At 41.0% G+C, this 13789-nt stretch overlaps 1 protein-coding gene across 3 annotated transcripts in view; it reads right to left on the bottom strand.

The window, feature by feature from the left end:
* Positions 1-502: 502 nt before the first annotated feature.
* LPIN2 (lipin 2) overlaps positions 503-13789 on the bottom strand; it is a 47562-nt gene continuing 34275 nt past the window's right edge. For 2 of the 3 annotated variants that reach the window (XM_006030103.3, XM_006030104.3), the window contains 6 exons: positions 12487-12635; positions 11704-11790; positions 8778-8930; positions 6586-6700; positions 5317-5420; positions 503-4969 (listed from right to left, as the gene is read on the bottom strand). In XM_006030103.3, the coding sequence (XP_006030165.3) occupies positions 4825-4969; positions 5317-5420; positions 6586-6700; positions 8778-8930; positions 11704-11790; positions 12487-12635 (753 nt within the window). In that variant the 3' untranslated portion in view covers positions 503-4824. The remainder of the gene's footprint in view (positions 4970-5316; positions 5421-6585; positions 6701-8777; positions 8931-11703; positions 11791-12486; positions 12636-13789) is intronic. The other variant, XM_025211675.1, reaches the window with a different exon arrangement.

The raw sequence follows: 13789 nt of genomic DNA, 5'->3' as shown, positions 1-13789 counted from the left end.
CAATGTCCCTTTTTAAATGGCAGAACAGGGCTGTTTCCATTTCCTTGACAGAATCCAAGTGTGGTCAAAACAATAATGCAACTAATCTGGAAGATCTAACCTTTCTGTCATTTTAAGTAATTATCGTACACAATAACATCTCCTGTAGAATTTCACAGCAATGCAAGCAACCAAAACACTTTCAACTGCCATGTGTTACAAAGGGTAAACTGGAGAGCATGGTGATGATCTCTAACTGCCCCTCACATTTACTAACGGTAATGAAAAGTAAAGAACAATACTAGTCTTAGCAAATTTAAATGCAAGTTTTCCAACAGCAATTGTTTATCAATCACTTTCAAATACCCCCAAAAGTATTTGAGAGGAACACATACCTCATGCATTCCTTTTGATTTTTCAAGTGTTTTCAGTAAGGGAACCTGATTTCATCTAAAATATGAAATACTAGTGAATGTAAATCCTTATTACTTTAGCACTTTAAAAATAACAAACTGAAGAAAACTTTAGTTTAAATTTGTTTATTGTGGTTACATTGTTTTGAACATCAATAAACATTGCACCAAAGTGTGGGTTATTTACCCGAGATAGTCCAGTCTTGACAAAAACCACTGTACTGGCTTGTTCACAGATTTGACGATTTTTACCACACTACCTTATTAGTGATTGCGGTGTTTTACAATCAAATATTTCACATGTTCTCAACTGAATAATGAAATAGAAAGTACTGATGAGCTCTCTCTACCCTCAAAATAAAATCAAAACGTACCTTCCATCTGAAAATAGTTAACACTTTTAAAAAAACAATTCGGTAGGATTTAACACAGAAAAACTTCTTCAGGCAAAAGTGATACTTCAAAAGCTCTCTCATATTCACTACAGATTCCTGATATTTCATAATGATGTTAAACTTAGTTTCTTATTCTTAAGCAGCTCCTTAGATGTAGAGGAGTCCTTCTAGATAACTTGAATAAAAAGAGATTTCATGTTTGAATACTTTATAATAAACCAAACCAGAGTTTTTCCTCAGAAGTTGTGCAATTAAGTTGCTTGAAGTGTTAAGACTTTTCCAGCTGAAGAGTATATCATTCTAGAAACAGTACGCTGATGACAAGCATTTAAGAATACATGATCCAAGGACACACCTGCGCTTCTACACTCTTAAGCATGAAAAGCTTATATTTTGAAGTACAAGCTTAATCATGGTAAAGTAAAAAATCTAGAAACAGTCACTATATACACAAATGATAAGTTAATCATGTTTAATCACTACAGAAATGGGCAGGTGTCCAATGGACTGCCCATATCTGAACTGCAATGTTCCTCGTCTATCCCCAGATAAATACTGCGGAAGGTTATGACATTTAACACAGTTCCAATGCTAAGGGGATCTGCGTCTTCAACAACACAGTCTTAAAAAGGGCTGTGTGCGCGCGCGCACATGCTTACACACACACATAAAAGCTCCTCTTTCATAGAAAGAATTAGTTAACTTTTGTGCTGATCTGAAATAGGCTTAGCACAAGCTTTGTTTTCAGACATTAATTTCAAGCCACTTATTTCCATTAAAGTGAAATAAAGGAAAGAGACGCATAGAATTTTAATGCAATCACTTCATATTAACCTTACAGCACAAACCCACCATTTGACAGACGTACGAGATGTCTCTTCTTGAGTCCACGAGGTAAAGTATGTAAGATGTACCATACCATACCCACCAAAGCTCAGTCCCTCAAACTGGATTTTAAACAAACATTAACAATCTATCAGGGTTCCAAACACAAGTTGGTAAAATAAAAATGAAAATAAAAAACCCGATTAGGAAGACTCTGGAATGCTTACATTGCATCAGAAACAAAAAGCAGAATGGTACCCCACAGAAAGAGGTTATATTAAAGGTGCTTTTTGGAAAATCCCTAAATGAAAAAAAAAGGTTAGTAGCACAAGCAGAGCTCTCTGCCCTCACTCTTCCCTCTCCAAAATCCTAGCACAGCCCAAATGCTCGCAGTAGCTGAAGGGAGAGCTATGGAAGAGGAGACGCATGTCCCTCTTTCGTTTTTAAATTCCTTCTATAGAAAAGGTGGGCTCTTTATTTTTTATTTTTGAGTTGTCCATTTCCCACTGAAAGTGTAAAATTCATCGCTTGAAATGTGGAGACATAGAAAACAAGCACTTTGGTTCAAAAGAAAGGTAGCCAAGTAGGGTACAGCCAGCACTTCGCAATATTTCTTTTTTTTCTGCCCAATATGGAACTATCCTGAATATTTTAAATTTGTCATGAAGTACTTAAAACCTGCATAAAGCCAGGGCCACTGAGAAAGAGGAAAGGAAATTCAAACCACCACTGGAGAGCCCTGATCATTTTATGAAAAAAATAAAAATAAAATAAAAAAAGGTTTCTTTCATTATTATTATGGAGAACTTCACAAGTGCTTAAGTGACCTCAAAGCCCCAATCTCGACAATTTTCAAAGCTGTTTTCACGTGCCATGAGCATTTTACCCCTTGACCAATGCTTTCCCATTTAAGAAATGAGAGGAAATAAAACACGGCTTTTAAAGACTGGTGTTTATAAGTTTTGCCCATTGCAGCAATGTAAAGTGCACAGACAAATTCTGTTCTCATTTGAATCCAGTAAAACAACTCAGCAATAACGTTACATTTTTCCAACAGCATTTTTAGGGCTTGATAGTAAATCCACTGAAGGCAAAAGATTGTGGTTTTTGACTGAATAAACCCTGTGCAATTTGTGGCTACTAGAAGGAAGAACTTGTAAAACAGCATCTTAGCATTTGAGGAAAACCTCAGTCCAATTCAGTTCAAATCAAGTAGATTTGTAGCACAGCCAGAAACTGCACTGAATATTACTAGCATGCCATGAAAACAATATGCTTTGATGAGGCTGCTGCAATTTAATTCAGCTTTGTGTGTGGCACACAATGCACAGGTAGGTATGGGCTGACAAGGCCTCCCTTTTTCCAGCACAAGGGAGGATCTGAGTCATCCCTGTATGTCCCCATTATATACTGATGCAAATTACACACCAAAGCTTTATTCCAGTTGATTTAGGTTTGATTCCATTTATGCTACTTCAGGTTAAGAGCACACAGCTCGAAAAAAAAGGAATAAATATCTACCAAATGTGCTCTCTCACTGACAGCCTGAAGGTAAGAATTTGCCCCCTTTATATTAGACAGGGGGATCAAAGTAATGTGAAAGAGGCCGTAAACATTTGATTTCCAATATGGGAGGAATCCCCTGGTGCAGGCACTGCAGTAGATGCCATAAGGAATTTTTACAAAAGTGCACCAGCAACGGGAAGGACAAAAGGTAGCGCTTTACCCTGCTGCACTGTGGAGATTCTGGACACTGCTGCAAAACGTAAGGCAGTCTTGGGAAGCCATCGTAATCCTGAGGGCCTGCCCAAGTTATCTAAGTAATAATTGGGGCCTCTCTAGCCTGCAAGTAGGCCCAAGTTTAAAGAGTGGCTTAAACCACCTTAGTCTCCACTCTCCCTAACCAGCAAACAGTTCCAGATGCATCCTACCTCTTTCTGAAGGGTGAATTCATATGTCTAAACCATGAAAATCCATTGCAGTTAATGACTCTGGGATACTCAGTAGGGAAACACTGCCAGCCAGCTGCTTTGGAGCCGATTAGTACACCTGTGGCACAATTCGAACCTGAAACAGTTTACAGGATTGGATCGGAAACTGAGGAACAGCCACACGGCAATGCTTGTCATTTACCCCAGCGTGCTGTGCTGGCCGCGCTCTGCACTACAGCATTTGGACCATAAGCCTCACCTGTAGGCTCGCACCTGCTGAAACCTCACAATACAAAATTATGGAAGGCCCTGGAGTAGGACTGATTAAAAAATTAAATACTTCATTGTCTCATAATACAATTCCCTGAATGTATTCTGCACATACTTTTTACTGGCCTATAAAATGTGCACATTTACCTGCATCTCAATGCTGGCTCTCCTCCCTGCCCCGTCCTACAAAGCTCTTTTCTCAGCCTTCCCTGCACTGAAACTTGATGTGGAAGGTTATAGCCTGTGAGTAACAAAAACCATACAAATACCTTGAGACAATATTGATTTTAAAAAGTTTAAGCAACAAGCCCATAAAACATTTTGATTGCTGTATGTTAAAAACTGTATGAGACTCAAGTTAACATGAGCAGGTGCTACATTTACCTTGAATAGACACTGTCTTGTTTTTTTGTGGCAAAGTATGTGTTTACTTTTGAGGAGCAACATTAGGTCTTCAGAGTCCCCAGGGCTATTAATGTCTAAGATATTTTCTATTTTTTGTTTGAGAAAGAGCCACAGTTGTCTGAGGCAGCTGCTCTTCCATAAAATGGCCTACAATGAATTTGAACACTGGTCCACGACTGCTCTCATGTGGCTGATACAATCTATTTGGCAGCTTCCATAAACTTTTTGGCTTCTTTTTAAAAAATATAATTTTGAGACTAATACAAAAGGTCTATGTTTAAGGTATGATTTCTCTCTACAGTACTGCAAATTTGCAGCTAAAATTCCACCTCTGTGTTGCCATCTACTGTCTCAAAGTTGCTACTCTCTCTCAGGCTGATCCCAGATGCTTTTTTAAAGAGTCAAGCTAAGACAAGCAAATTCAGAAATACACTAACGTTGCTGTTTGTTTGTGCCAATCCCACAGAGCTAAACTGTCTTCTTTAGTAAGACTTATGGTACCAAAGTATAAATTTAGCATCTTCAGTAGAGGTCTTTCTTCATATTTAAACTGAAGATAAATGGCTGAACAAGAAATCCCATCTCAGTGAGATGGAACAGTGCTCTTCAGGCCAGGTCTTCCATGTTCACCTCAGGCAGTGGTTCACGCCAATAGCAGAAGGAGCTGAATTCTGGGCACGCAAAGGCAGAACTCTGTTCTTTATTAAGCAATGGGAACACATGTTCCACAAGCTCACTTAGTCTGTAATACCTATATTAAAACAAAAGAAAGAAAAAAAGAAAGATTATTATTCTACAGTCTCGCCCTCACGTAATTGTAACCAAATAGCAGCTTTAGAAGTCTATTCCAAAAGCCTCCACTCCAAAAGGCAGCACTCCTCCAAAAGCTATTTTTCATTTTACTTTGTCAGTTTTATTTTCTTTCTGAACTTGTTTCAGCAAATATCTGAAGCTGAAGATTTCCAGCAGGGAGCGTTTTTTTCCCCTTCTTACACAAGTTCCTTAGGATTCTGTATTATAGAGTCATTGTCACAGTAGTTACTGCCTTGCCTGAACCACTTTTTTTTTTCCTTAGTGAAACTCTAAAAGTGGCCTTACGAGGATTTGTTTCCCTTGGTCCGTTCTTGGATCAGTTCACCCTTTGGGTTCACTGTAAATATCCTACAGTCTGGAACTCCCACTTGCGTGTAGGCATATACATCCTGCAAAGAAAAAAACAACAACAAAAAACTGGCTCAGGAAAAAATTATATGCTTCAGCTTTGAGATTCTTTATGTGAGAAAAAGCAAAAGACAAGGATTTTTGAGGTTCATATTTTTTACTAGACCAACTGCAAAGCTGGGAGAGATTTTGAACAACTTTCAGACAAAGTACTCCTCCTCAGATTTTAATGGATTCCTGACAAAATCCAAAATCTGTTTTTATCAAAATGTATGTGCATGCCTTGTATCTAGCTCTTTAGAAAGACCAAAGGCCAGAGAACAGTGACTCTCTAGCAGAATGCTCATTTTATAGAATAAAAAAGCAACACATTTTAGGAGTATTCCTTCCTAATTCAAGATTTAAGTGCCCATTAAAATGGAGAAAACATTAAATAATAAGCAAAAAGAATGCGTGAATGTGCAGAGACTCTGGACTGAGTAGCATGGAATTAATCAACTTTCCCTCTTAGAGTCTGTGGTGAGCATTATTACATATTCTGGTATTTCTAAAATGTCATGTCTCTAATAAGGGCCAGACACTGAAAACGTGTGTGTGTACGTAGCTTTGCTCACATGAGCAGTTTTACTGACTGACAGAAGTACATATGTACATGAAGGGTTCCCCCGAACCATGTGTTTGTATGACTGGCACTTAAATATCTATTAATTTTTCCTTTGGACTAAAAATAATTGTTTAGTGCCCTTACTCAATTTGTAAAACAGACAATAAAACTAACATATTGTTTCAGAGTATACATCAACCTTTTTGCTTGCCTCCAAAAGAACAACAGAAGTTGAATCTGACTTATACATAGTCAACTTACAATTCAGCCTCCAACAATACTAATTTTTGGACTTGCAATATTTTTGTGCATGCAAAATACCAAATTTCAAAAAAAGAGGTCAACCTTATTCTCGTATTTTTAGTTAGTTTAATCCTTTGGGTTATTTGATCCTCCTGTGGGACTTTCTAAAGGGAATTTATCTGCAGTTAACTTAAAGTAGTTGTTTTCCCTAAAAATTGAACCAGAAATTGTTCAGCTTCAACTTGAAGTTGACATATGTGGGGTCAATTTGGTATTAAAATTATATGCTATTTCCCTTGCTTCACAAATTAAGTATTAATAGAGCTTTTAACCCTTCAGTTAGAAATGTGAAGACTTACATTGGGCCTGTTTCCAAAAGCAGCATAGAAAGGCTGTTTACTTGGTGCAAACAGGTTCTTGATATCATTCAAACACTCAATTTTAAACTTCTCAGGCTTCTTTTCTATCACTTCCCTAGAATAAAATGTGAACAAATCAGTGAATCTAGAATCCCAATTTGAGAGGCAAACTCTTCCTGTTCAGCTGGTGTTTGCATTTTCACAGTACATGGCATAACGCAGTGGACGTAGTTTTTCTGGACTTCAGGAAGGCCTTTGACTGTGTCTCACCCCATTCTCATTAAAAAAATTAGGAGATTGTGGTGTCAATGTTTACACAGTTAGATGGGTCGCCAATTGGCTGGAGGGCCGCACCAAGAGAGTGGTGGTGGACAGGTAATTTTCGACCTGGAGGGATGTGGGTAGTGGGATCCCCCAGGGCTCAGTCCTCGGACCCACACTGTTCAACATCTTCATCAGCGACTTGGACGAGGGGGTGAAAAGCACCTTGTTCAAATTTGCGGATGACACTAAGATGTGGGGAGAAGTGGGCACACTAGAGGGGAGGGACAGGCTGCAATTTGATTGGGACAGGTTATGGGGTGGGCGAATGAGAATAAGATGGGATTCAATACTGACAAGTGCAGGGTACTGCATCTAGGGAGAAAGAACCAGCAGCATACCTACAGGCTGGGGAACTCCCTTCTCATCAGCACAGAGGCAGAAAAGGATCTTGGAGTCATTATAGACTCCAAGATTAACATGGGCTGCCAATGTGGGGTTGAAGTCAGGAAGGCTAACTGCACCTTGTCATGCATCCACAGATGCATCACGAGCAGGTCCAAGGAGGTGATCCTGCCTCTCTATGCGACACTAGTCAGGCTTGGAGTACTGTGTCCAGTTCTGGGTGCTGCACTTCAGGAAGATGTGGATAACATTGAGAGGGTCCAGAGGAGGGCCACTCGCATGATCAGGGGTCAGCAGGGCAGGCCCTACGAGGAGAGGCTACGGGACCTGAACCCGTTCAGCCTCTACAAGAGAAGGCTGAGAGGGCATCTGGTGGCCGTTTACAAACTGGCCAAGGGAAACCAGCAGGTAATGGGAGAGTCCCTGTTCCCCTGAGCACTACTGGGAGTAGCAAGGAATAATGGCCATAAGTTGACAGAGTAGATTCACGCTAGATATCAGGAGGCACTACTTCACAGTCAGGGAAGCTAGGATCTGGAACCAACTTTCAAGGGAAGTGGTGCTTGCTCCTACCCTGGGGGTTTTCAAAAGGAGGCTAGACAGACACCTTGCTGGGGTTGTTTGACCCCAGCATCCTTTCCTGCCCATGGCAGGGGGCCGGACTTGATGAGCTACTCAGGTCCCTTCTGACCCTACCTACTACGAAACTATGAAACTGGAACTACCAATTCTATACATGTTGCTGTTAATATGAACAAGTCAGACAAGCAGATTTTGCATCTGGACTGGTACATTTTCATGGAACTGCTCCAACTTCAAAAGATGATTAAACCAATTAAAAGTGACAAATGAGAACATATTAGACAGATTCCTAGTTCTACTCCCACCAAGGTCAATAGAAGTTTTACCAGTAACTTTAAGCAGGAGCACAACTGGGGCCCTTAACAGTTGCAGTTACCATTAATTTTATTTCTTAAAATGACTTACCCAAACAAAAAATTATTCCAGTTGTTGTTCCAATGTGATTGTGTCAAATGTCAGCCATCTGAAATCCCTCGCTGTTTTAACAGCAAGTAACCCACCCTACCTATATGTAGGAATCACCAACATAAGTACACTCAGTCAAAACCTGGGAAATTCAGATTAATATATGATATTTAACTCTCCAAATTCTGCAGCCACGCTTTTCTGAAAAGAAGTGTATCAATAAGTATAGAATCTTACATGAACTATTATTCACGGGATGGAAGGGGGGGAAGTGAATAAGCCTCTCCTTTTCTAAACTTATATTTCACCTGTTGTAATATAATACACCTTTAATACATGTACATGATCATGTTTCATTGCCAGAGAATCAACAGTGGTCATGATAAAACTAGAAAGTCTCTTCAGCTTGCTGGGGTAAACCTAAGGTGCAGAGGATATTTGTTAACCTTATATACTGGCTAATGCGATTTCTCAAACTTCTCTCCTCTCTTCCCCACTCTGCACGTAGGAAACTGGCAACTGAGTACTTATGCACTTACCTATGAAAGGCAGAGAATAAGCTGCTGGGGGACAACATCAGGGGGCCTCTGGGTAGGATTGTTCCTTTGTCATTCACCCAGTGTAAATACCCTCTTGTCATATCTGCCATTCCAATGGCACGGGCGGAGCAATACAGAAACTTATAGCCATTCCTAGGAAGAACATTCGACTTAGTACATATTCCAGCTAATGCAATCTTTGGTCTAGATAAATATTGTATTATGGTAGTGCCCAGAGGCATCAGTCAAAGGTAGTGACCTTTGGGGTGAGCAGTACAAAACACAGCAGGAAGAGAATTCTCTTCTGTGAAGAGCTTACAATGATTTAAATGCAAGACTTGAAAAGCAAGGTTAAGAAACAAACAGCAACAGGGAAAGAAAGCAAGAGTAATGCTACTAAGACCACCTTGTTACACTGGTTTGATATGTGCATAACCCAGTTCCCAATTGCTTAAAATTTTTGTTTAATTTTGTAAATTAGCATCTACAGCACTTTCAGAAAACCTTTATTAGTTACAGTAGTTACTTAGCACTATGTAATTGCATGCAATGCCTCCCATATTCAGATGTTACATGATTTTACTGTTGTTTATGGACAAAGATTTTTAGTACATCAGGCCAAGATATGCAGCTCAAAATGAAAGGAGCACAAACAATTTTATAGTAAGTTTGCAAAAATTTTCCTACTGATTTAAGCACGGTAACTTTTTTACATGAAAAACTGAATTTGATTATGCATCTGGTTACATGTATAAGCCATATTCATTTGGGCTGTGCGAAGCTTTGGTCACCGATTTGATTTGGTGGGGATTCAGCCTGATTCGGTGGCCGAATCCCTGAATCCAAATCAAGTCAGAAGACCTTTTAAATCTCTCTGAATCGAATCAGAACCCTCCAAATCGATTCAGAGAGATTCGATGATTCAGACATACACACAGCTTTATGTTTTTTTTACATACCTCGAGGTACCAGGTGGCTCGTGAATGCTGAGGCAGATGGAGCATCCCACGGGAGCGTGGGGGGTCACCAGTGCACTTGGCACAGTCCCAGAAGTGGACCAGAAGCACTTCTGGTCCACTTTCAGGTTCGCTGTGGACTGTGCAAGGGCCCCACCATGGCTCGGTAACTGGTGCCTCCTGGGTTGGGGGGGCACCCAGGGTCCCCCTGGGGCTGATTGCCAAGCCAGGGGGTGCAGGGGTGGTCCCCCATGTGCTCGGCGGCAGACCCAGACGTGGACCGGAAGTACTTCTGGTCCACTTCCAGGTCTGCCACCGCCCCACGTGCTCCATCCACCCCACAGTCTCAGCATTCACAAGCTGTGCCTGGTATCTTGAGGTACATAGAAAAAAATATTTAAAGCTGTGTCTACGGCCAAATTGCTGATTCTCTGAATCAGCATCAAATCTTCAGAATAGGATATGGCCAAATCTAATTGGGACAGTGATCCGAATCAATTAATCGAATCACTGTCACCCAATTCAGGCCAAATCCAAATTGAATACGGCCCATTTCACACATCCCTAATATGCATTAGTTTACACTGGGGGTCGGCAATTATTTCAGCTCGACGGACACTTAACAAGTTTTGGCAAGCCATCCATGTACACGCACATACAATCTTTCAGAAGATATCATATAGTAAAAAAATCAAACAGCTACTATAACATTTTATTTCAAAACATATTTTTGTCCATTTTATGTTTTCTGAGTAGCATAGAGGCAATTACATAACAGCTCAAAATAAAGTTTTACTCTCTGTGTGTGTTTGGGGGGTGGGGGTCAGAGTGTGCATGTGGGTGTGTGGGAGTGGGATAGGTTGTGGAGGCAGGGGGACATGGAGCAGAGCTCCCCTGTGCAGTGCATGTGCATTCCCACCCCCTCTCCCATACGGCACACAGCTGCCCCCGTGGCACTTCACAAGAGGCTGAGCCCTGCCCACTCCTGCCCACCCCAGCCAGCACACAACTTGCAGGCGGGGCTGCTCCCAGTGCGGCTCCAGCTGCCTGGGTACTGCTCAGCTCCCCCTTGTTCCAGCGGCTCTTCCTCCTTCTGTCCCTGCTGTGCCACTCCAAGCAGCAGGTAACACAAGGAACCATGGGGACATGTGCCAGGCACCACATGCCCAACCAGGCAGGGGGGGGGAGCTGCAGCCAGATGACTCCTGTCTCAGTACACAAGGATCCAGCTCCAGGCTGCCTTCCACCTGCTTGGCCGCCCACAGATGGCTGCTCATTGCACTGGGCAGGCAAAGCAGGTGGAAGGCAGTCAGATGCTGAAGCTGGAGCCCAGTGCACTAGGGCAGGAGCTATCTGGCTACAGTTCCCCCCCTGCTCAGAGCAGCACAGCAGGGGCAGGAGGAGGAAGAACTTCTGGAGGCAGGGGGAGCCTAGCAGCACACAGGCAAGTCAGCTCCACTTCAGCTGTTCTGGGACCAGCCTTATCAGGAAGCTGTGTGCACTGGCTGGGGCTAGTGGGCACAGGTGGGACCATGGCATGAGCTGTCCCTGGCAGAAGGAGGCAGGTTGCAGAGTGGTGTGGGGGCAGCCACAGGCCAGATCCAGTCAACTGGTGGGCGCTAGCCTGCAGACTGTATCCAAACAACTGGCGGGCCAAATCCAGTCCACAGGCCGTATTTTGCCCATCGCTGGTCTATGCATATGTACATTTTTAGAGGTATGGCTATAGGAGCAATTTTTTTGATAATACCTTTAACTGGATCAACTTTATTTGTTGGGAGAGACCGTAGACAATCTTTTGGGCACAAAGTGCCCTTTAAGTGATAATTTAGTTGATAGAGGACAGAACTAGATTATTTTGACATGAAAGAGAGGTCTAATTTAAGACAACTAAATTAACATTTACTGAATTATATGCCAGTGATTCCCAAATTTTTAAAACTCCAGTTGATTCACAGTTAGATACATACTCATTGATAGAATGGTAGAGCTTTGCGATGCCCTGATGGGTCCAGTCCTTGCCAAGCTGTGGGAGAATTTGTCCTAAAGCATCAGACCTAAAAACAAGAACAAAGATCGTCACAGCTTATCACACAACTTGGAAGGTTTTCATTTAACACGTGCACCTGAATCTGTCATTTTGCAATGAATATTTGTAGGAACTTTCAAAGCAATTCTTTGACTTATGCATTATACATTAGCCAACATTTTGGCATGAATGCTACAAATTAAACTCTGTTCTTCCTGAGTGCCACTCCCTCTCCCTGGCCCAATCCACCACTCAGCTTTCAGTCCTGCCCTGGGCTCCTTGCCCAACCTGCTGCTCTTCTTTCTGGGTCCTGCTGCATCTGCCAGTATCTTGCCTGATCTGTCACATGCAGAGGCTGCTCATGCTATTTGTGATGCATGTGCTGCAAGTTGACCACCACCACTGCTCTAGTGGGTGCAGCAAAGAACTGAGCCACACTGAGGTTCAATATACCCTGGTAGACTTGTTTCCTGTCTCTAGCAAGCTGCTAAATTGATAGAGAAAACAAGTTATAACTATAATACAGATAATTATCTGAGCAGCATTACAACATTAACATTGCTCTTCTGCAACATGTATGATTATTGGAAATGGGAACACAAATTGCCTCAAAGCAGCAAAGACCACTGCAGACCACGCTTTTTAATCTTTTTTTAATATTCAAAAGTGTGCCATAAATAATACAAGATATAAAGGAAAAACAAAAAATCCCTATGATACTTGCTTGGTTATTGTGCCATCAATATCAGATATGATGATCTTGTCATTCCAGTTCCACAGATATATAGTTCCAGCACAACGGCACGTACCTTGATACTGGGTTGTAATACTAAATACAACATCATTAGGGCCATCTCTGAGCTTCAGTTTTGCCTTTAAAATAAGCCAAGACAATCAAATCAATCAAGAATACAGCTCTGTAAAGATAATTTCTAAACATCTTAACTATACAAAATGAGTAGGAGGCTCTTGCAAGTCAACTGGACTTGATCTTACTAGCAAAGTCAAGTCATTATTGCTTCCCCAATCTAAAACCATTTCACAAAAATGATAAAGCTACAAAAGATATAAAGTTACAAAAGATATCTGTCTTTTGCTTAACAGATAAATGATCTCTGTCATTTTCCAACATCTGTGATCTGCTAGTAAAGGAACATGTCAATATTATTTAACATTCTAGATCAGCAATTTTTTTTCCAAGTAAAAAGAATACAATTAAAAATCCAATAAGCTTCTGAGCACTTCCCCAGAAAAAAAACCCACACTTACTATGCCTTTCTATTCTGCTCATTTTCATGGATGCAACTTGATGCATAATTATCCTAAATTAACTAAACAGTCATGGAAAGGAAGTGTGTGTGCAGGTTCTTCTTTAAGTTTAGTTGTTTTTTTTTTTTGGGGGGGGGGGGGGGGGGGGTGGGGGGAGGTTGTTTTGGTTTTTGCTTTAACACCATAGTTACCTAATCCTGCTCAGAGCAAGACACCTCACCTCCTACTGCCCTGCAGCCTTTGTTTTTAGTACCATGGTGGCTACTGTTATAGGTCCCATTGTGGATGCAGATTTAATTGATGTGACCTTTTGCTTGAATACATCATCTCTCAAAGAGGGACAGAGATGGAATTTAAGTTCTTGCTTTGTGAAAAGTGTCAAACATCTGGTCTAAAAATTGTAAATAACTAATATAAAAGGGTGGTTTAAATTGACTATATCCTGTCTACTAATTCAGATGTGTGCTACTGGACAGTTAAGAGTTTGATACTGGAATTTAAAAAATAAAAGTGCAAAGACATGCTAGTTGGCAGTGTTCTAATATAGAAATTTGACCTCATTTTTATGCATCTGTAATACAGTTTTGGAAATTGTATCTGATGATTTTTCATCATAAAACAGAACTGCAAAGTCTTTTGAAAGACTGCAAGGAATGCAGCAGTCTTAAATCCAATCATTCCTTACCTGAAGTGCTATATATAGTACCCTAATTAGTAACTTTACACCTACTTTAAACTTACAGTAACCAATGTGCTTG

Source organism: Alligator sinensis, unplaced genomic scaffold (assembly GCF_000455745.1).
Source record: "Alligator sinensis unplaced genomic scaffold, ASM45574v1 scaffold318_1, whole genome shotgun sequence".
Taxonomy (NCBI): domain Eukaryota; kingdom Metazoa; phylum Chordata; order Crocodylia; family Alligatoridae; genus Alligator; species Alligator sinensis.
The sequence above is the reverse complement of the archived record's forward strand: the minus strand, read 5'-3'. Positions and strand labels throughout refer to the sequence as shown.